General features: G+C 33.6%; 2 protein-coding genes and 1 long non-coding RNA gene across 3 annotated transcripts; all 3 read right to left on the minus strand.

The window, feature by feature from the left end:
- Positions 1 to 6,089: 6,089 nt before the first annotated feature.
- On the minus strand, positions 6,090 to 24,899 carry LOC120174895. Its single transcript, XR_005521204.1, has 3 exons — positions 24,889 to 24,899; positions 23,583 to 23,588; positions 6,090 to 6,288 (listed from the first exon to the last, which is right to left on the minus strand). It is a non-coding gene; the product is annotated as an uncharacterized LOC120174895 (long non-coding RNA).
- LOC120174893 (putative MO25-like protein At5g47540) lies at positions 6,174 to 10,134 on the minus strand. Its single transcript, XM_039181616.1, has 11 exons — positions 9,906 to 10,134; positions 9,560 to 9,721; positions 9,306 to 9,424; positions 8,804 to 8,878; positions 8,407 to 8,500; positions 8,017 to 8,076; positions 7,657 to 7,725; positions 7,210 to 7,308; positions 6,885 to 6,929; positions 6,491 to 6,593; positions 6,174 to 6,384 (listed from the first exon to the last, which is right to left on the minus strand). Exons 1-11 carry the CDS (start codon positions 10,023 to 10,025, stop codon positions 6,305 to 6,307), a joined length of 1,026 nt encoding a protein of 341 aa, XP_039037547.1. The 5' UTR covers positions 10,026 to 10,134; the 3' UTR covers positions 6,174 to 6,304.
- Positions 16,416 to 19,156, minus strand: LOC120174894 (ER membrane protein complex subunit 3-like). The gene is made up of 8 exons (XM_039181617.1): positions 19,005 to 19,156; positions 18,801 to 18,894; positions 17,987 to 18,106; positions 17,842 to 17,890; positions 17,442 to 17,541; positions 17,294 to 17,355; positions 17,115 to 17,173; positions 16,416 to 16,835 (listed from the first exon to the last, which is right to left on the minus strand). The coding sequence occupies exons 1-8, from the start codon at positions 19,154 to 19,156 to the stop codon at positions 16,731 to 16,733; spliced, it is 741 nt and encodes a 246-aa protein (XP_039037548.1). The 3' UTR covers positions 16,416 to 16,730.
- Positions 24,900 to 24,966: the final 67 nt, after the last annotated feature.

Genomic DNA, 24,966 nt, shown 5'->3' on the forward strand with positions numbered 1-24,966 from the left:
TTCAAATTATCCTCCAGTATGAGTCCTAGCAGTGAAGAAGAGAGGATGAAGATGTCTCGAGTACCGTATGCATCAGCAGTGGGAAGTTTAATGTTCGCTATGATATGCACAAGACCAGACATTGCACAAACAGTGGGAGTGGTTAGTCGGTACATGGCGAATTCAGGCAAAGAGCATTGGAATATTGTAAAGAGGATCCTAAGATACATCAAAGGGACCTCAAATGTTGCATTATGTTACGGAGGATCAAACTTACTAATCAATGGGTATGTAGATTCTGACTATGCAGGGGATTTGGATAAAAGCAAATCTACTACAGAATATGTGTTCAAAGTTGCTGGTGGAGCTGTAAGCTGGGTTTCAAAATTACAGTCAGTTGTGGCTATATCCACAACAGAGGCAGAATATGTAGCAGCTACACAAGCCAGTAAAGAAGCAATTTGGTTGAAGATGCTGTTGGAGGAGATTGGGCACAATCAAGAGTATGTCTCTCTATTTTGTGACAGTCAAAGCGCCTTGTATCTAGCAAGGAATCCAGCATTTCATTCAAGGACAAAACACATACGAGTTCAATACCATTTCATTCGTGAAAAGGTGGAAGAAAGGACGATAGATATGCAGAAGATCCATACCAAAGACAACATAGCAGATTTCATGACGAATGCAATCAATGCTGATAAATTTACCTGGTGTCGATCCTCCTGTGGCCTGTCAGAAAAGTAAGCAACATGAAAGGTACAAGGTAGAAAGAATGGTGTGAAGATATGATTGTTCCAATCAAATCTTCAAGTGGGAGATTGTTGAAAATTAAACCAACTTTCGGTGGAAAGTTGGATTTAATTAATCCACCGAATGGCAAATGTCAAAAAGGGTGGATTTGTGTTGAAAATTAACAATGGTAGAAATGCACTTTTAGTCATTTTAATTTAGGGTATTTACAAATTAGTCCTTAAAGCTTCAACTATAAATACCCTAGCTCATTTAGCTTCAAAACCATCCCAAAGCATTATAGCTTTCTTCCAATACTAGAGAGATTTTAGAGAGTTTCTTGAGAGTTGTTTTCTCATTTTTATCTAGAGAGAATTATCATTGTTTTCTCCTTGGTAGATTGAGAGAGGTTGTAATTCCTATTTTCTCATAGTGAAATTCTTCTATCGTTGCCCGTGGTTTTTACCCTAATTTTTTAGGGGTTTTCCACGTAAATTTTGTGTCTCTTTTATCTTCATTTTTATTTTCTCAAATTATATGTTGCGATTTTGCTCTATCCGATAGCCGTCTTCCGCAACACCCATGCTGTGGCAATGCTTGAAAGTGATCATGTCGTGGCAATGCTTGAATAAGCACGGTAACCTCAATTTCCTTCTCCTGTTTATCTTATGAATCTAAAAAATTTGTCTTGGAATGTTCAGGCATGTGGGCACTTTAGATTTATTCTCGCAGTCAAACAATTCTTGCGTGATTTTCATCTGAATTTGGTTTTATTTGTGGAACCTCGTATCAGTGGCAGTAAAGCAGATTCAGTTAGTGCGTTTATTGGATTTTAAAATTCCCATCGCATTGAGGCCATGGGGTTTTCCGGTGGTATTTGGTTAGCTTGGTATGATACGATTTCGGTGGAGGTTATTTTTAATCACACTCAATTTATCCATTGTCTTATCACCTCCAAGCAGAGTGGAAATTCTTTCTATGCTACTGTCGTCTATGCTATCCCTTCGGGATCGGGTCGTAAGATTTTATGGCCTCATTTGAAATATATAGTTGTTTTCATGCGATCGCTTTGGATCATTTTCGGGGACTTTAACGCTACAATCACTGCTTCTATCCCATTACCATTTCGATTCGCGCATTCCACAATTTAATCTTTGACTATGGTTTAAGAGATATAGGTTATTCTGGGCCGAATTTTACTTAGTCGAGAGGTCTCGCCACACTCGTTTGGATCGATTCATATGTAATTCTTATTGTGATGAAGACTATCCAGAATCTATTGTTCATCAGCATCTTCTCCGTCTTCGTTATGACCATAGGCCAATTCTTTTGCAAGTGGGTCACTCTCCTAGGAGAAATAACTATAACCCTTTTTCGCTACATCTATGCATGGCATTCTCACGAAGATTTCAGTAGGATGATCTCAGAAAACTGGAACTTCTCTTTTTGCATGACGGATACCTTATCCAATTTCATTTCGGCAGCGGACAATTGGAACAAATCTGTCTTTGGTTTTATTGGAGTTAAAAAACGCACCCTCATGGCTCGTATCCGTGGTATTCAGAAGGCCACTCAAGCTCGTTCTTCAGCTTATCTCTCCAAGTTGGAATCTGATCTTCTTATCGAGCTTGAAATTTTACTTGACCAAGAAGAGGTTATTTGGATGCAGAAGTCCCGATTGGATCGAGTTTTGCTTGGTGACCGCAACACCAAATATTTTCATCGGCGAGATATTGGCAGGAAACAAAGAAATAGAATTTCATCCCTAAAAATTGATGATGGTGATTGGTGCAACGATGATACAACCCTTAAAGAGGTTGCGATAAATTTCTTTACCAATATTTTCACTGGCGATTCCAACAATGCCGGACCGTTTCCGATTTCGGGTGTTTTCCCCTTTCTTGATCCTACCCTTTTTATGACCCTGGACTCGGTCTCTTCTCCTCAATAGATTCATGACGCTCTTAAGGACATGGCTCCTCTAAAATCATTTGTTGGGATGGGTTACATGCGGAGTTCATTCAGAAGCAATGGGGGATTCTGGGTCCGTCTGTTTGCAGAATAATCCAAAGAATATTCGGTGGCATTCCTTTAGAGCGGGCTCTGAATAACACCATTATTGTCCTTATTCCGAAGAGGGACCATCCCAAATCTTTCGCCAACTTTCGACCTATCAGTTTGTGTATGGTTATTTACAAACTGATATCCAAAATTTTTGTTCGTCGGCTAAAGCCTTTATTCCCTTTGCTGATTCGAGATAATCAAACCAGTTTCATCACCGGTAGGTCTGTTATGGAGAACATTATTGTTAATCAGGAGGTCATCCAGTCTATGCGTTCCTTAAAGACTAAGAAGGGTTGGATGACAATTAAAGTTGATTTGGAGAAGGCATTCGACAGGCTTGAATGGAACTTTATCGCCGGTACCCTTCTGGACGCTGGACTGCCCTCGGGCATTCGCCGCATTATCATGGATAATATTACTTCCACTAGTTTTCAGCTTTAGTGGAATGGTTCTCTATCTCAGCCTTTCCGTCCTCATAGAGGCATCAGACAAGGTGAACCTTTATCACCTTATGTTTTTGTCTTTGCGATGGAACGTTTAGGGCATCTGATTAATTTTTCCGTCTCTACGGAAGATTGGGAACCTTTCAGATTTGTGAAGAATGGCAGCCCACTATCTCATCTGTTCTTTGCAGATGACCTTATTCTCTATTCTCGTGCAGTCATGACCCATGCAAAAATCATTAAGGACACTCTCACAGTTTTTGGAAATTCATCTGGCCATCACGTTAATGCAAGAAAACTAATATATTTTTCTCCCCCAACACGTATCCTTCGATTCGTTCTGATATTAGTAATTTTCTTGGGTTTCAGGAGCTTGATTGCCTTGGAAAATACTTGGGGATTCTAGTCTTACACAGGAGAACCAAATGCTCAAATTATGATTTTATTCTTGACAAAATACGTAATCGTATTTCAGGATGGGCTGCTCGCTTTCTTACTATGGCTGGTCGTATTGTTCTTGCCAATTCAACCCTTTTAGCTATTCTGGTTTATTTTATGCAGCCTACAATGCTTCCCAAGAGAGTTTGTCTTGATATTGAAAAACTTGTCCGTAAATTCATTTGGGGCTCTTCTATTGAAACCCCCAAAATGTCATTGGTTAATTGGGAAATTCTTTATCAGCCTCGAGATCACGGGGTCTTGGTTTAAGGAAGGTCAATGAGTTTAACGTAGCTTTTATTCTCAAAATTGGTTTTGCTTTGATTACCAACGCTAATTCTCTTTGGACTCGTCTCTTGCACGAAAAATACATGATGGTTAACCGATGTCCGGATTCAATTTCGAGAACCAACTGTACCCCCCTCTAGCGAGCTTTAGCAAAGTTATGGAAGGATCTCCAAGCGGGGATATCTTGGTCTGTACATAATGGCATCTCTATTCGACCTATCAAAGATATTTAGGTACCTTCGCTCGGCTTGTTGAGCGAGCGTGAGGTGAATGCTGAATTCCTTTTCCTGGATTTCTCTATTATGGATTTCACTAATAATCGTGGGGAATGGGATTATGGTAAACTCTCTCGGACTTTTACTAATGACCAACTTGGAGAGGTGCCGCCGATCTATAGTGTCTTCCCTCTTTTGCGTGTTTTGTTCTTCAGTTGAAGAATCTTCGATTCACATCCTGCATGATTGTAGAGGCATGGGTTATATGGCACCGTCTGCTCCGGCCTAATCTCCTACATTCTTTCTTTAACATGTCTTTGCATGAATTAATGGTTTCGGGATTGTCTCCTATCAAACGTTATTGTTACAAGCTAGAAGCTTCCTTGGCCAACTCTTTTCTCGTCAATAATCTAGCAGCTCTTAAATGCGAGGAATGATTACGTCTTAAACATCTCGAAAGTCTCCACTGTCGGCATCTTAAGAAAATGGATTACTTGGGCCATGTATTATCATGGTAGTCATGTACCTCCGATATCTCCTGTTGCACTTCAACAACCCGCCAAATGGATGAGACCGAACCCAGGATGGCTTTGCTTGAATGTCGATGTTGCCATCTCTTCAACGACAGGTATAAGCTCAGTTGGTGGCCATTTTTGGGATCACAGAGGTACTTGGATCTCCGGCTTTCAGAAATCTATTGGGATAGTTTCTACAATTCAAGTCGAACCTTGGGCGATTCTCATTGGTCTTCAGTGTGACCAAAAGGAAGGTTTTGAAATGGTTCAGATTCAATCTGGTTGTGCTAAAGCTGTTGACATGGTGAATAATCCGAATGCGAGTCGTAACCCCCTATCTCTAGTTCGACTCATTGATGCTATTAGATGTAGCGCTAGGGCTACAAACGTTGTTTGGACCCCTCGAGAATGCAATAAACCAGCAGACTACCTTGCCAGAACTGCTACGCCTCATTCCCTGGAGCTGATTTGCCTATCCCTCCCTCCAGCCGAAGTGATCTCCCTGTTGGAACAAGACTCCGTTGCTGCTCCTTTGTTGCAATAGTTTTGTAGCTTCCACTTTTCAATTTAAAAAAAAAAAACAATAGTACTAGATTTACTATTGTTTTTAATTTGATTATTTTAAGTTTCAATATTTTAACTAAAATACATAAATTAAACAAATTAGAATATAAGTGCTAAATTACAACTTTATATATAACAGGGACTAACAACAGAATTTGACCTATTACTTATCCTGTGATGAAACTGTAGTTGTTTCAAGATCAAAGGAGATTCATCGAATGCGCCAATGTGCCTACCACCCACTTATCTATCTGATTTGAAAGTTACATGAAACGAAACGGGGCATCAACTGAAACTTCCTTCCCAACTTCCCTTCTAAATCCGATCAAATAATCATTTTTTATCGATATGTTATTTTTTTTATTTTACCTTCAAAACAAATAATAATTCGCATCAGATAATGTCATGCATACTTCATTATGATACATCAAGGTCGATCTGTTCGATTTGTAGTAACATCCATAGTTTACTGATTCGATAACGTTAATTAAATCAATAAAATAACCGATAACTAATTCAATCGACTAATATATTCGATTCTGCTTTTATCAGTATTATTGTTGGATGTATCATTATCAATACATCAAATGTGTTTCCTATTTTGCAATATTGCTTTAAAGTTTGAGCTTTAAACAATATTTATGACTTAATTCGAAATTTCGAATGTCATAACTAGCAATTAGAGACGACTATCTATAAACAATCCGTGTGCAATTCCTGGAAGTACGGCCAAATTTGGAACGGTGAGCGCATAACAATTAACAACCAGAAACAAGCATTAAGAATCACGAATGTAGAGCTGAATCGATCTAAGTATCTCGATTGATCGAATTCATCTTATTACAATACATAATATTATGTTATATCCACCCTACCTATCCGGGTTTTTTTTTTCCGCCGACGTTTATGTCGGCAATCATCCCCACACACTGCATATTATAGATAATAAGATTCTATGAACGAGGAAACAGAAATGAAAAGCCTTCTTTTTTACATATTACATGCCCTTCCGAAAGCACTACAAGTCTATTACTAGGAGAATGTTATTCAATTCTGAGCATACAAGAGCTCACTCTGGCCGGTCTCTAAGCTCAAGGGAAGCAATTTCTTTCACAACTTGAGCCTTGTCTGCCTCAAACTGTTCATCCTCTGCACGACATGATAATCCATCAACGCTCCAAACTATAAATAAGAAGTGCTGAGCCTAAATTTTTTCTCAACCAAAAGTAATGTTACATGTGTTTCTTATTCGCACCTTTATCGGTCTTGAAATCCGCAAACAAACGTAGAAGCTTGCTTTTATTTGCAACCAGTATGCTAACAATGTCTGGAGGCTTGTTCTGGTTTGCAGCAAACAACTGTCGAGACATACACAAAAGGGTATTGTAAGCAACTTAATGTATCAAGTGTGAAATGACCATCCAGCTCAGTTGGTAGAGTACAAGGCTATTAACCTTGGGGTGTGGGATCGAGTCCTACGGAGGGCATTTCATAATTTGGAGGTCTCCTACGGAAGCTACTCTTAACCTGGTGTTGGGGGCAGCCTATTATCCTACCTCCCCCTTACCCCATTATATATGGGCAAAAGGGTCAGCTAATTTTTTAATGTATCAAGTGTGCCCCGGAGTAGAAGAAATTTAGCACCGTACCTTGAAAACATGAAAAGCTTCTATTTGGATGCTCTTGCTCGATTCCTGTGTATACGGAATTCACCGTTTAGTACTTAAACATTGTAGTTGATCTTTTTACTTGAATAGGAATATCTCAGAAGTTGCAGCTACTTGCACAATCATATATTTGTTAATATCTGCCGCAAATTTTTTACAATAGTTGATAGCGTGTCATTCTGAGAGCTATTTCATGTAGGATGGTATAATAGAATAACATCCAACACATCAGACTCTTAGAAAGTTTGATCGTTCCATAGTAATGAGGGATAAAGAAAAACAAAAGCAAGACCGAGAAGTTTCATACCCTTAGAAGATTCATGAGAATCCTTAAATTATCCCTTGAGCTCACGTATCTGGTCATGACTGCAGAATTTGACCGGTCCAACAAAATATCTCCCAACAACTGTGGCATTAAGAAGAGGAAATATAAAATATGGCAGGTCTCCTTAGCAAAGAAAATTATAACTGCAATTGCTACTGCCATATATTATTCAGTAAATTTTAGAAATAAAACAGCCATCATACTACTATGATTTCAACATTTAAAATCGGAACTTCAATTTGATTGAGTTATCAAATCTAAACCAGCACTTTTGGTCATTCCTCTCTTAGCAAACTATTGATAAGCAAATGAACCCTTTGGCAATACTAATGTGAAGTCAAGCATGTTTAGATGCACCAAGCTTTTGTTTTGATTGGGGGAAAATTGAAGTAATACTCGTTTTCTTTTTAATTTTTGAAAGGGTCGTACCTTGATTGCTTGTCTTCTAGTAATATAGTTGCTAGATTCCAGCAACTTTGAGTTATATTCTGCAAAGAACTGAAACAACAAACACGGCTGAGTTCATTGAGATCCAACGAATAAAAACTTTCAACGTAAAAGAGGCATGGAGATGAAATTCAGAGAATTCTATCGTAGCTATCTTTAGCATCATTACAAATTAAAACCTTGTGATTGGAAACATCTAGTCAAACATGGAAGATAATAATGTGCTTCTAATGGAAACAATTTACAAGCTCTACCAATAATTATGAGCTGACATGATTGTTCAAGTATAAAATAACAAAATCACAATTTAAAGGACAACGGTACTGGAGGAACAACACTTACCCAGTCATAGTTCCTAGAAAGAAACTCAGCCACAGTGGACTTATGCCTTGTCAAGAGCTCCTGCAAGAAAACATGATGTTACATGACATGACATCAGAATTTTACACACTATTTTTAAAATTATGAAGAAAGGAGGAAGACGGGGAACTTCATGCCATGATGACTCAACTTCAAACAAAACAACTTTTCTTGATGTACTGAAAATGAAAAGACCTCCGTTTCAACAATATAAGATTGAAAAGGAATCAGATCCCAACTTCAAAACAGGTTGTTCTGAAACAGGATTCAAGTGCAAATGCAGATTCAGAAGTGCAACAAGAAAATACAGACAGAAACTGAGAGAAGAAAGAAAGATTATTTTAACATATAATTAGATCTGCAGTTATCAACCTTAAAAGTTGCAGCAGCATCAGCAGAAATATCGAAATTTGGAAGTTGTATATAGTCAAAAAATTTCTTCACGTGCTGTGACTCCAAAACATATCTGCAAAAGAAATGGCAAAACGTGCCACAATCAGGTATTAGTATATCAGAAAATCTTCAATTATTTTGAATTTTTTTACTAAAAAATGTAGGAGATGAGGCTCCCAAATAAAAAATGTAACTAAAAAGGAAAAGCTTTTAAATGTAAGTAATGGACAAGATTGCCTCGAGTACTAACATTTTGAAAACATTGGCGGATTAGATAGAGGAAGTAGAAATGACTTAGGGCATCATTATATTCACTAAAAGGTTAAGAAGCCAAGTCATTAAGGTATGAATTAACTAGGTTGATGACTATGCAAACCTTGCAACAGTCTGATGCCTTATGCATTCTCTCAACATTGCACCATAATGCAAAGCCATGTCTGTGTTCTCATAACTGAAAATACAACACTTAAGACTTAGAAGATAGTAATAAAATAATAGACACAAAATAAAGCTCAATTTGACAGCATAACCAAAAGGCAGCGTTATTAGATATCATATATGATATAGAATTCTAGCTTCATTATAAACCAGGCAAATGTTTGGAACACATGTGATTTGGTTAATAAGTAGAATCCCTGAACAGAAATACCTCCAAATTTGCTTTTGCTTAATCAGAGAATAAAACAGAATACTGGAAAGTGAAAACCATCATTAACTCATAATCTTAGCTCTAGCATTATGTTGATGAAACTCAACAACAAAGAGACAAAGATACAAGGAGCTATTAAAATCACATTGAACTCTTTAACACCAAGAAAATAAAAAAAATTGTAACAGAAGATCTTAACATCTGTAAATCTTTTCAGATTGCCACTTACCCTGCTATTAAAACATCCATGAGATCGATGTTCGATTCCAAGTAATCAGAAGCAATCAACCGTGAATTCACTTGTTGCCTTTGCAAATTTGCAACAACTTGAGTTGCATCTTTCCTCGCCTGCAAAAAGGATATTCCTCTCGAATTATCAAAGTTCAAAGAAGCAACAATTAAAATAAGCTCACAACAGTGCTGCAATAATAACTCACGCTATGGTAAATTTGGTTATCAAAACCAAATCATAGTAAGTATTACCTCTAAGTTCAATTTAGGAAGACAAGTGATCAACAGTCGTAGCGTGTTCTCTCTGAAGAACTCTTGAGTCAGTTGTTGACAAGCTTCTGAGACTGGCTCGGATTCACTATTTCCATAAAGAATACACTTTAACTCCCTTATATGTTTAAATAAGTCCGCCATCTGCATCAAAATTACCACCAATTTTAAATATTGGATACTGAATTTTCATGTTCCTTTCAGTAAATAAAAAATAGCTGCTCAAATTCTGGAAAAAAAAAAGTTCTCGCTTATCATCAAATGCTCACGCCAATTGAATTCAAGAATAATTAATGTGTTATTCGTGAAGGAGTATCAGAAAACTCACCTTCTCTTCCCGCTTACCATCACGACTGTCGGCGAAGCGGCCGGCATAGATGAGCAGATCGCGCGTTTGCCGCACGATATCAACGGGAGTTCGCGGCTTGGATTTGAAGAGTCCTTTCATCTCAGCTCAATGACTTAGTGAGGTTTCCAGTAGCACCGCAGGTTACCGGAGCTTCCACTCGCCGCACCGCTCGATTCGGCAAACAAAGTCTAATTTTTTTTTTCAAAAAAAATCTCTCGCAACTTCTATTATCTCTTTAATTTTGGATACTTTTTACTATATCATCCAATAGTTTAACTAAGCTTTGGGATTTCCTTTCAATATGAGTCACCCGTCGTTGGTGGTTAGTGTGCTTTTTTATTTTAGTGTAAACTATACAAATGGTCACTAAAGTTTAATTAAGTTTTATTTTTTTATTTTAGTTTCAAAAGTAATAATTTGGTCATTAACGTTATCAATTTATAACAAAATGATTATTAACGTTATCGTCTTATCGATTTGTAACAAAACGATTACTCCACCATTATCTCCGTTAAATTGATGAAGTGGTAACATTAAAAGAAAGTTAATACTTAATTTCACCCTTAAACTACTACTAAAACATAAAATATGTCCTTAAACAATGATTTTATATCTAGTATTCCCTAAAATTTTATAATTTTCAAAAATTTATAATTATACTTGAATAAATTTTTAAAAATAAAAATATTAAAATTATAAAAATTAAGAATTAAAATACCTAAAAATGACAAGTTTATAAAAAAATAAATACTAAATATATTTGTATTATTTAAAATAATATTATTATAAATAATAAAAATTAAGGTTAAATATAATAATAAATATTTATTTAATATTTATTTTAAAAAATAGAAAGTTTTAAGAGTAAATTAGATATAAAATCATTGTTCAAGAACCTATTTGATGTTTTAGCGATAATTTAGGGGTGAAACTAAATATTAACCTTTTTATTAATGTCGTCATAGCAATAATGCAATAAAGATGATAGTGGAGTGACTATTTTGTTATAAATTGATAATATTAGTGAGCATTTTGATATAAATCAATAATATTAGTGACTAATTTGTTATTTTAAAACTTTAGTGGCGTACAGAAACATATTCAAATACTATTGGCCATTCTTTTAATTTTACCCTTTAGTTTATGTGCTGCTTGGCTTTGCCTGCAGACTTGGTAGGTTCGGATGAGATATAGTTTCGTGCGGACTGTCGTAGTATAAGACGACATCACGTTTCCGCTAAAGCCTATTATACATGGACACGGAAAAAGTATAGTTGAATTGTGGGACCTATTTCTGATTTGACTCCGGCACTTTGTTCCTTGAATTGGACGATGGGTTTTCTATCAAAATCAACAAGACTTATCGTCGTAAGTTATTTTACTAAAAAAATATGGATAATGTAGGTCAAAATTTAAATAAGGGTAAACTACATATTTTGTCACTAATATTTAATAGGGTTTCGTTTCTCACACTGAAATTACAAAAGTAATAAATCAATCAATAACGTTATCAATTAGTTACAAACACTCAACGTTAACAGCCGTTACCAAGCGTTGTTAAAAACACAGTTGACGTGTTAATTGATTACATGGATGGGTTGCCCGCCACATTGAAAAATAAATAAAATCACTTTGACCAGCAATTGAACTAATATGTAATGAATATTTAACTGATTAATAAATAAGGGGGAAACAAAAAGTTATGAACACTACTTTTAAGATTATACTGACGAAACTAGTCATAAAAAAGGGGGAAACGAAAAGTTCCAATGCATAAACGCTTTCTTCTTCCACTCGTCTAAGAAAATTAGTCTAGAGAGAGTCTGAGAGGAAACTAGTCAAAAAAAAATAGAATCGTTTGGGAAAAAGGGAGAAAAACCGAGGGTCCGAGTGATTAAAAACAAAGAAACAATGAATACTTTGATTTAACGAGCAAAGTATCGAGAAAAAAACCAAGTTTTAAGGGGAGATGGTACTTACATGGAGATACGGCAAAGGGGACAATGATATGCTTTACGGTAAGCTTCTTTTGGGTTTGATAGAAAAAATAAATAAAACCTAAGTTTTAACAAAAAAGAATATTAGGTTTATCTGCAGTTTTGTTATGGAAAATTCATATGACAGTTGAGGTTTTAGTGATTTTGATATCACTATATCAAAAGGGTTCTGTAACGGCGTTTTTAGCAGCGTTTGGAGAGTAAACGTCACAATATTTTGAAATATAGCGGCGTTTATAATCCAAACGCCGCCAAATGATAATATAGCATCATTTTTTCAAAAAATGCCGCAATAGAGTGGTAATTTAGCGGCGTTTATGGCAGAAACGTCAGTATAGAGTATTTATAGTGGTGTTTTATCAACAAACGCCGCAAAAGAGTAGTCATTTAACAGCGTTTGTATAAAAACGCCGCTATTGAGTATTAATGGTGCGACGTTTTTTGATAAACGCCGCAATATGGTTGTTTTTAGTGGCGTTTTATGTACAAACGTTGCAATATAGTGGACATATAGTGGCGTTTTAATAAGAAACGCCGTAATAGAGAAGAATTTTTACGGCGTTTTAGGCCAAACGCCACAATATAACGGTAATTTAGCGGCGTTTATACCTCAAACGCCGCAATAATTAATACTTTAGCGTCATTTTTAGATAAATGCCACAATAGTATTAATCAATAGTGGTGTTTTTTTATAAACGTAGCAAAAGTATGTGATATAGTGGCGTTTTTTTAAAAATGTCGCAAAATGTTAAATATATGGTCCTTCTTTTCTCTTACCTGAACCCTAAAATCATTTCAACTCTTCTTCCCTCAAACATTCTTCTCTGGTACAACAACAGGCTGAGTACGATTCCAAGTGACGTCGTCTTTTGAATGTCCCGACGACCAAATCTGCCCTCTGATCGATGAACTATAACACAATTGCACGGTTTGATCCCTCTTAAATTAATGATATTTTTCATTTTTGTTTTTGTGGGTATTCTGAAAATGGGGAAAACCCAGAAAGCTAACGTATTGGAAAATAAAGGAGCAGGTGTTGCCTTGAGGAAGAGAAATTATCGTAGGAATGTCTACGTTGCGTCTTTATTCTGACGATGGATCAAATTATCGTTGGGAGGCTATCGGTCCGATCTCGCCGTCAAAACTCGATGATGACCCGAAAGGAACTTCTATTGCTCCATACCCTTCCATGGTCGATCTCCTACTTGAAGGTAATAATCTATGGCGTTTTAGAGAAAATCCCCGTTAAACATCACCTATTGCGGCGTTTGTCTTAAAAATGCTGCTAAATATCAACACCTATTGTGGCGTTTTTCTGACAAACGCCACTAAATATCAACACCTATTGCGGCGTTTGTCACACAAACGCCGCTAAATATCAATACCTATTGCGGTGTTTTTTGTTAAAAAACGTCGCGAACTTTAGCGGTGCTATTTTCAACAGCGGTTTTCGCGGCGTTTGTCTTAACAACGCATGTGTTTTTAGCGGCGCTTATAAACGCCGTTAAAGGTAAAAAAAAACGTCGCAAAAGCCTGTTTTGATGTAGTGTATGTTGTTGATTTTCTGAAATATGAACCTTTTGTATATTAATGCATGCATGCTCTGTTAACAAAATGATATTCTCTGTTAATAAAATGTTTAGTAGAATGTATGTTGAGGTTTTAGGGTTTTTGTTTATGGTATTTGTTTAAGGCGCATGTGATATGCAATTATTAATTTATGATAAGCATTTGTGATATGCAATTGTAAATTTGTGATATGTTGATCTTATGATTGTTTGTATGTTTGATATGTTATTAGAAAATTTGTTGAGAGTGCTTTTATCTGAAAATTTGTTGAATATTGACACAAAACTTGCCCAAGATACTATGGGAGGATCCATCCAAAGAAAAAAGAGACTTTTTTGTCATCATCTTCTCATAGTTTCGACAATCAAAGAACTTCCTCCCACGGTTTTCATTAGTCCAAGCAGTGGCCACCTTAACTGGGAATCCACAATTGCAAAGCGAAACATCTATAAAGTCTTCTATCTTCACGGGATTTCTCTTACAATTTATAGACAATTTTTAAAGAATATATATGAATGAAAAATATTAATTTAAGTTTAGGGATTGAGATTTTTTTTAAAGGAGAATATATGGCTTCCCAATGTGGTGGTTAACCCAGTCAACCCTATCCATGTAGGCAGTTAACACGCTAACTGTGTTTTTCATCATGCCTGTTAACAACAATTAACGTTGAGTGGTCATTTTGTAACTAATCTATAACGTTAGTGATAGATTTTTTATTTTTGAAACTTCAGTGGGGAAAATGAAAACTTACTCAAATATTAGTGGCCAACTGTGTAGTTTACCCTTTAAATAATTGTTTTATTTCTTAAATTTTTAAAAGATACAAAATAATTATTATATTATTTTTATTTTATTTTTAACTTTTTTTATATTAATCATGAATACTTTCATTTATTCATTCAATGATTTAAATAAAGATTAATCTTATCATGCTTAAGATTTTATTACTCTCTATCGCTGTAACGCCAACATCTTATTTTCAATATTATTAATCAGATTAACCTTGGGCAGGTTCAAAGAAGGCAAGCTTCTTGTAACCTTCCCATGCCTTCTCGTAAACAATAGCACGGTATAGATTGGTAGCGGTTCCGTCCGTGGCCTTCAACAACAACCGATAATTCTTCCCGGAAACCACCTGTGTGGCGCCTCTCACCACTGCCACCAACTCCAAATTTATTTTCGACCGCATGTTATTTTCGCTAACAGCGAATTTCGCGATCTGGATCACGTGCTGATCGTTGACATTCTTTATAGGTGTCCATCCGACCGCCGGATATTTTTCGACATCGGCCCGAATAAGAGAAAGGGAAAAGAGAGACAACAAGAGGATAAGGAAATGTCGCAAGTGCTGCTTGGCGTTGTTGTTTCCGTTGAAGTCTGTTATTTGGGTGTTGGGATTTTATAATTGGAATTGGATTTTGGCATTTATTAGTGAATCATCACTAATTAAGTCTGGATTTGATGTAAGGTACGTGGAAAACGAGCACATATGCGTTAGAAATAAATTAGATTTTATTTGTACGATCTTATATGAGGCGATTAAGTTTGACAATTTATCAAACTTGGTCTCTTAACTTGTTTTCTAGTCTACACTATTCCTTAAATTTAATAATTCTTTCTATTTGCGATACGTGATGTATTTCTGGGACTTTTGATTCATGAAATGAAAGATTAATTTTAAAAACAAAATTATTGGAATGTAATATTACTTTGGGAATATTGTATTATCTTGTTTGATTTGTTTAGTAGGAATGTAAGATTACAATGTTTGATTGGAGGAATATACGATTACTTAAATGCATATTTTACCAAATTATCATTGTGATATATGTTTTATTCCAACCCGTTAAACTTTAATATTAAATTATAAATATCTAAATGAAAATTCATAGAAATAGTTTAATCGTTACACAATCTAGTTTTTGAAAAAAAAAATATTTAATATATAATTAATATATTACAATTATATTTTTAAATAATTTTTATAAGTATTAATTTTTATATAAAATATAATTTAAAAAATAATATTATGATCTTGAGTAAAAAAATATTATTTTTCAATATATACCATTCATTTTTAGTAACTCAAAACTAAATATTATTTTAATAAATTATATTTTTATCATAATATTATTTTTTACCTCATAAAATTATAATTAATATATTGAATATTAAAATTAAAAAATAAATTTAATTATTCAAATTTATTATATTTTACTAAATCAAACTTTTGTATATTATTATTATGTTTATAGTTTTAAATAAAACACAATTAATAAAATTTGAAAATGATCATCATAAAAAAAGTCCACTAATTTAGAAGTATTTTTGCCCAAAAAATAGAAGGTAATGACATTCTTAGGAATGGGTCGAATTTTCGATCCATCCGACCCGACTCAAAAAATTTAAATCCTCTACTCAAATTTGATCATATTTTTTGAGATAAAATTTGAATCCGACCCATCTCAATCCAAAATAATATATTTTATTAAAACAATTATTTTTATTCAATAAAAATATGGATTTAATTAAAATAAAATAATATATAAAATGATATTATTACAATTACCTTTAAATATATAAGGTAAAGTTACAATTTTTTTGGATTGAGTATTTTCACCATAAACCTAAACTTTACCCGGCCCAAACAAAACTTTAAAAAAATCCAACCCGACCTGAACTCGATTTAAAAAAAAAAATCGACTCGATCAGGTCGGAACCCATCGAGTTCAGGTTCCATGCCCATCCCTAGACATTCCCATAATTTTATCAAAATAAAAATGCTATTATTGAAAAAAAGATTATTCTTTAATAAAAAAAATTTCGTGAATCAAATATGAAATATAATTTCGAAAAGACTATTCCTGATAATGATTTCTTTCGCAAACCAAACGGACCTGAGGATCATTTGATATTTACATGGTCAAGGACTCAAGATAATAATCAAAATGTAAATAAGAATTATTCAACTTTAAAACCAACTTATGATGTATTAAGGAAATGTGAACTGGTCGGGCTAGCCAGCCGGCCGACCAAAGATTCAACATAAAATTACTGAGAGCAAAAAATTAGGAAGCTGGAAAATCTCTTCTTGCTTCTCGTTGAACTGGAATATAAACCAAAGCCCACCCTTGTTTCTAAAGGTGTTTCATCTTTTACAGTTCAGTGAGCTCGTAAGATGAACACTTCGATCGAGCCACCCCCTTTGGACAGTTGTTTATCACGCTCTTAATGTTCAGCTGACAAGTTTTTTCAACACTGCTTCAGCTCGGTGCTCGAATTTAGGGAGTGCCCATTCATGTTGGACTATGTCAAGACCATCTTTCTCAGCACTCAAGCTCTGCCATGAATGAAGAAAATCAAATGATTAGGGAGGCATGCTAGGTCAAGAATTGGAAATAGTCAACTCAGATGAATATTTGCTTGTAGCTGAGAAACAAAGCAAAGTTTGTTTCACTGGAAACTTTTCTCGGATGCTTTACAAATTTAAACGATACATAAACCAACTAAAACGATAATACCTTCGATGAGTTGATCTCTCATCGAACTAAAAGTTCCATGCAATTTTCATCATTTTGTAATTGATTTGACCTTATAGGAGATCAAATTGACTTAATACCTTTGATGGATCAAAGCCAAACCCACTCATCTGCATCATTCGCTGTGTATCATCCGTTGCTGCCAAAAGAAATCACAATTTACAAATGAAACCCTACAGATAGATAACTAATCCAATAACCAGACGAACTGAATAAATAATAAAACTACGTGACAGGAAGTTCATGATCAGATACCAACCATTTTCCTCTCCCAGAATCAGACTAAATAAACCCCTCAAACCAAATAAATTGAGGAAATACCTGGAAGTGACAGAGTTTGTGAATAAATAGTAGTATCAAGCGAAGAAAGCCTCTATAAAAAGAGCCCAGAGAAGGAAAAAAAATACCATGAGCGGCTACTGACATAGCTCACATCAACTGTGCTAAGGTCAATTCCATTCTGCAACATTGATCTGAACCTCTGAGTTAATGGGAAAGGTATTTTGGCTGCAATATAGGAATACAGAAAAGTAAAAGACAAATCACATTACCATTTACTAATAGTACATAACGGGATCAGTTAAGTTAGAATTTTGATTCCAATACAACAAAAGATTGTGCCCATCACCGTGTCATAAAGAGTGAAAATAAAACAAATCCAATCTAATAGGAAACAGTTAACTTTAGCAAATTCTACAGATGCATGAATCAATTTCGTAAATAGAAATGTAAATTCAATCTTGGGTGTAGAACTAAATGGAAAATACTCAGAAATATTGGAAGTGAAACAGTAGTAAAGAATCAAACCTGCAACAAATCCAGAGAAGAAAAAGTTGACCCAGGCAAAAGTGAGAGTCTGGCAATAACAGTGTACACAAAACAGTCAATTCTAAAACAAGAGCAATCAAACCAAAGCATATGAACAGTAAAGGTCTAAGCATCATAAAAATACCTGAGGTATAATCATAGATAGGTTTTTCTTCATCATGTCCATAGCCATGTTAGGGTCAGAGAACATTTGAGCTTGCAGATTTTGAGCCTGGCCCTTGGGGACAAACAGTAATCCATTTTCCTACAAAGTCCAGAATAAATTCCATTAGTTTCCTTCTTTTCTGAGACAAATACATACATAAATGGGTCGTTTTTATCAATTTAACCCAACTTTTAACAACTCATTAAGTTTAATATTAGCTCCAATTCACAACTTCTTGATAAATTGCAATTTTCTTCGTAAACAGAAACTAAATTGACAGAAGCCTGATCACAACATGTGATACTTTAGTTTTCTCCCTTTGGGGACAAATACAAACATAAATGCACTATTTTCATCAATTTAACTAGACTTTTAACACTCCATTAAGCTTAATATTAGCTCCAATTCACACATTCCTGATTAATTGAAATTTCTTCCTAAACAGAAACTAAACTGAAGCCTGATTACAACATGTGATACTTCAATTTTCTCCTTTTCTAAGACAATATATAAAATAGACTCTTTTCATCAATTTAACCAGACTTTTAGATTTAACACTCAATTAAACTTAAAATTAGCTGAAATTCACAGCTTCTTCATTAATTGCAATTTGTTTCTAAAAAAGAAACTAAACTGACCGAAACCTGATTACAATATCTGATACTTAATCACATAATCAGCTAACAGTTCAACAAAGTTTTAAAAAGGAATAAATAAACACCGATTTCAAACATAAACAATTACAAGAATAAATTTTTATCATAGATTTTCTAAAAGAAGAAGAAAAGCAAACCTCATTGCTGAAATAAACCCTACGAGAGCGAAAAGACTTAGGAGTGATAAAATTTGCAGCAGCTCGCAAATTCCGAGCCCTAACGATTACTTGTCTGCAAAATAGAAACTCGAGAATAAGTGAACATGAGACCTATTAGTAAGGTTACCGAAATTAATTTTTTTTTTAAAAATATGAAAAACAGTGTTGTTGTGAGAGACGTGCCCTTCTTTGACGATCTTCGGATCGGGGGTTTGAAAAGAGCGCATGAGCTTGGAGACGAAGTAACGAAGGATGCCGATGAGAACCATTACCACTGAAAGAGGTATCAACACCCAATCTCTGATCGCCGTATCGAGAACTAGATCTTCCGCCATCGTTGAATCCTACTCTGATCTTTGATCCAAAACTTTAGCTTTGTTTCCTGTGTCGTATTGCTTGTGTGTCTTATTATTAAGGGGTAGAGGTGAGTAAAATCGAGTTGAGTTAATATAAACTCTAAAAATTGATTTTTTTTTTTTTAATTTTAAGTTATTCGAGTTGATTTATTCAAGTTAATTCGAATTATAAATTCTATTTTGGAATTGAGTTGAAATTTTGAATTTTTGAATTACTCGAAAAATAAAAAATTTGACCAAGTACTTTGATAATGTTATGATTTAGTATCTGATTTCATTATTTCTTCAATTTTTCCTTCATTTTAAGTTCATTTTTTACCAAATTTGAACCACATGCTTCTAAACCATAGTAGAATACATATGTACTTTCAATTCCTCTTTTTGATAATAAATTTTTTTTTCAATTTAGTCCTTCAATTTATCATAATCTCTTTATTCCTTTAATTCATCATTTATTTTAAGTCCCCTTTTTATCAAATTTGAATTACATGCTCTTAAATCATAGTATAATACATGTGTACTTTTAATTTCTCTTTTTGATAACAAATTTTTTATTTTTCAATTTAGTCCTTCAATTTTTCATAATCTACTTATTCCTTCAATTTGTGATTTATTTTAAGTTGTTTTTACCAAATTTGAACCACATGCACATATACCACAATAGAATACTTATCTAACTTTAATTGTTATTTTTTAACTACAAATATACTATCTTTTTATTTAGTCCCTAAACTTTGTATTTTACTCAATTTGGTCTTTTAACTATAATTGTTTGCAAATTCTTTCTTCTCATCAATTACTTGACTCATTTATGCCCTCATCAATATTTTTCCCTCAAAATACTTTCTTTAAAATATAATGTTATGAATATATTTCATAATTTTAGATTGTATTTGATATATTAAACAACATTATATTATGATAGAATAATATATATATATATATATATTATGGTTAGATAAAGTCAAAAAAATTGGAACAAATCATTATCATAATACTATAAATAATTATAATAAATAAGTACAGAAACTCAAATAACTCGACTCGAATTTCTAAAACTCGACTCAAAAATAATTTAAGTTAAGTTCGAGTTGTAAAATATGACTTATCAACTCAAATAACTCAAAAATTTTTTACTCGACTCGATTGAATGCTCACCCCTCTTTAAGGGTAAATTATAATAGGCTAAACTATGCTAATAGTTTCCTTTATTTTTTGTATGATCGAGTTTAGCATTAATTTAAAAATTAAAGGTAAATGGTCCTAACATTATCGATTTGTTCGATTTAAGTCTCTAACGTTATTAGTCCATCCCGTTTAAGTCTCTCCATCGTTAATTCCCGTTAACCCTTTAACGAAAGTCAAACTCACATGTCTTCTTCTTCCTCCTCCTCCTCCTCCACCTAACCTCCAAAAATTCAAGAATCGTACCGAATTTGAACCACGTTCACCCTACCAAAGCATCAATATAAAATCTGATTAAACTCAAAACTAGGGATGTAAAAGCAGTTAATCGTTCAGGTTTCTGTCAGATCCTATCAGGTCAGATAAAATCGGATACTTGTCATGTCAGGTCAATCTAATGGTCCGACTCGAATCAAGTCGGGTCTAGGTCAGATCAATTCGGGTCATTTTTAGGCTGATTTGATATCATATTCAGTTCGAATTCAAGTCGTGTTAATTTCAGTTCGGATTGATGTCAGTTCAGGTCAAAATGGTTCAGGTCTGAAGCAGTTAAATAACATGTTAATTCAGGTTCGGATGGACTTCAGTCGGATCTCGTTCAGATTGTGTCACATCATTGATAGATAAAATTCAGATAAGATCTTACTGAATATGGACTGACTTCAGGTCGGGTCATTTTTTATTTTTTGATTAATTATTTTTCGTCTTTCATTAACGTTGAATTGCAATTTGTAATTGTATATGATTTGGAGTAAATTACAAAAAATATAAATAATTATGGATCAATTTGGATAAAATATATTTTTAAGGACTAAATTGAACAAACATGAAATTAAAAATATTTAAATAAACTAGACAACACACATTGATGAGGGACCAAATTGAAATAATTTTAAAACGTGAAGTTGAAATTAATATCAAAATGGACTAAATTGTACCCATTTAAAAAGTTATGGGTCAGTTACAAAAATAAAAATAAGTGATAAGTATGGGTCAATTTCAGATGCAAATATAATTTTAAGGATTAAATTGAACAAATATGAAATTACAAATAAAAATTTAAATAAATTAAACAACAAAAGGGATCAAATCAAAATAATTATAAAATGTGAAAAAATTATAAAATAGACTAAATTACATTCATTTTAAAAGTTGAAGAAAAAATTGAAAAAATTATAATATATTAATATATATATATATATATATACATATTATATAATTATATAATATGTATAAACTATATAGTTTATATTTATATACTATGGTATATAAACTATATATGTTATAAATTATATATAAACAATATAGTATATAAACTATATAATTTTTTATATAGTTTATATTTATATATTATGTAAAAATACATATAAACTATATATAAAATTATATATTTATATTTATATACTATGTATAAAACTATATAGTTTATATATATATATATATATATATATATAATATACAATATACTTATGTACTTATATGAGTATATATGTAATTAAGCATATATGATGTATGTACTTATATAGGTGTGCATTTATATATAATGTATGTAAGTATATATTATACTTATGAGTATATATATATATATATATAATATTAGTATATATACAAGTATATTATTTCATACCTCTCCACATAATATTAGTATATATATAAGTATAATCGAGCAGGATGAAATTAATGCAACAAGACATTTCGAATACAACCATCTATGTTTATAATGAGACAAACGAACAATACTTGTTGTACGATTAGTGGAGAACCATTTCGATATCATATTTCAATCCGTCAATAGTAATGTGGAATGCGATATCTAAGTTGTATTTGAAACTAAGCACGATCAAATTTATGCATTTATAGACATCTCCCGATCAGTAAAAGTACTCAATTCATGCGTACTTTGTAGGACTTATGTTTTTGAACTTGAACGTAGCGCCAGAATTCTTAATATTTTGAATTCGAGTATTATAAATAAAGAATAATATTAAAAACATTTTAACTTATGAAATGGATTTTGATCTAATTCAATATGAATTTATTTAAAACTTTTATGATTATCTGATATCGAACATGTGTAAAGTGAAATATAACTGAATAAATGGGATATTTGCACAATTGATGAGATAATTGAATGAAAATATAAGTTGTGTAGAACCAACCCACCCATAATACTGGAAATTATAAGTCTCACATTCACACTAGCGCATTCAGATTAAGCAGTCCTCCAGATTTTCATCGAACGGCTGTTAGTTAAACTCAGAGCCAGCTCACCTCACAGTGTGGACAACATTGCGCGTTATTTGATTATTTTTGCTTGCTTAATTAAGTCCATAAGTCGACAAATCTTGAAGAAGAAATGAACACCCTAGAAAATAGCCATAGTTATTGGAAGAGATAATGCAGGGGAGAAAGCAGCCTACTTTTGCTCTGCCCATGATGCTTCTTCTAATGGTAGTATGGTCGATCAGTTCTCCCGCCGTGGCATGCCCGTCGAAAGGCGACGGCACTGGATGCAAGGACTGCGTCGTTCAGCAGATGAGCTACGGTTGTCCGTCGTGTGTGCCGGTTATCCGTTGCATGACGCGGTGCTTGTGGGGTGGCGCCGCCAGGTCCGACTGTATCAACCACTGTGGCTGTAAAGATGGCAAGCTAACACTTTCTGACTGCAAGAAATGCATGTCGCGGTGCAAATGCAGTTGTGTGGCATGAAAATCGTGCGACACCCGATCCATGTATGTTTAATTTCCTATATCGGTTATGCTTTTTGTATTGAAAAGTGCCGTGTTTCTTGAAGAAGTTGAAGAAGAAATATCTCTATTTCGGATCTGTTTCTTTCTCCCTCCCACTTGTACGGACATAGTTAAAGATATTGCGTGTATATTTTATTCGTAATGTAGAATTAACATTTTTCTCATTTCCAAAGTACAGGATAAAAATGAAATTCTTCCCACAGTATAGGGACTTTGAAAGAACTTTTACCTCTATTTGTTTTTTAATATCTCAAAATACGACTCATTACGTAATTCATGGTCACAATTGATTCGTCTATCTCAAAATAATTATCAAATAAATATTCACTCCTTATTTATATTTTTATATGTATGAAAGAATAAAAATCACTTTTCAAAATAAGATATATAAATTTTATTAATTAGGACTATAAATAAGATTGAAGTCCATCTAATAATTTTTTCAAAATATTACTAATACGTAACAAAACAAGTCTCTCTTTTCGCTTCGCTTTGCCTGTTTGGAAAAGCTTGGGCCTATATTATTTCTCTCCTTAATTTGCTCCCTATGCTCTTATTTCATGCTAGTGATAGTAAACGGGCAGGTCGGGTGTGGATACATTCTCCTCTATTCTTATATACACCTAATATTTTTAAATCAATCATCTGTCCACCATCCATGATGGATAAAATTTTTCAAATTCACACCCACCCACACGGGTACATTCTCAAATCCATCCCCACACCAATTACCTAACTGGAGACATACCCCAACTAGACCCGCCTGATAGCAACCTTAAGTTATACATAAGAAACAAACATAAAACAAACACGTCTATTAAAAAACATAATATTAGTTTCTAAAATTATACCTAATATTTGGTTAAATTATAAGTTATATCTTATACAATAAGATTTATAAATTAGTCTCTAAAATTATACATAAATTCATAATGATCCAAAATTTAACGGGTATTTAGTGGGCGGGCGGATGCGGGGTGAATAAAGTCTCAAACCTATCACTCGTCCACTATCCACGACGGGTATCACTTTCTAAATTCACACCCGCCCATTACCCACTAAAGTTATACCCATCTCTATCCCAATTGAAACGGTTACGGTACGAAATCTACGAAATTATACCAGTTTATCATCCTATTTTATACCTCTCCACATAAGTGTAAGGAAAGATATATACTCAAATTAAAACACATCACATTTAAATATTTTATATTTTATATTTTTAAATTTTTAATATAATTTATTAAATTTACGCCTTTATGTCTTTACTTGTAACGTTATTGTCCTAATCCTCTAACCCTTATCTAACTAGGATGTGGATAATGTTTTTGATCAAAGAAATCGAAATCATTGGACCTCTTTATCATTGTCGAGGTACCACTCGATCAATATCGGCGTACGTCGCAGCCTGACGTGTCGGTCGAATACTAGCGGTAGTGACTAGTGAACTAAAAATAATGAAGGATGAATTATCAATAAATAAATTATGAGAATAATTTCCACGTGGAAGTTACAAAGAAGAGTAGAAATGTAGAATCATGTATACCACGTGGCACCATAGTTTGACAAGGCACTGGTGTAATCTAACACGTGTAAACCTTGTGGAACTTGCAAGGACGCTTATCTCAAACGCCTGGCCTATCCCGCTATAGTCTATTCTTTTATTGAGATATATAATTACAAAAACTACGTGGAAATATATCAGTTTCCGTTTAAAGAAAAAGAAGATTACAGATTCATTAATTCAACAGTACTTGCACGTCAATGCTTTATCACATTGTGTTTAGCCGTTGTACAGTCTGTAACAAATAATTACCTTACTAATCTCCATGATTTTCTCTGAGAATATCTTGA

Source organism: Hibiscus syriacus, unplaced genomic scaffold, assembly GCF_006381635.1.
Source record: "Hibiscus syriacus cultivar Baekdansim isolate YM2019G1 unplaced genomic scaffold, ASM638163v2 tig00112127_pilon, whole genome shotgun sequence".
In the NCBI taxonomy this organism is placed as follows: domain Eukaryota; kingdom Viridiplantae; phylum Streptophyta; class Magnoliopsida; order Malvales; family Malvaceae; genus Hibiscus; species Hibiscus syriacus.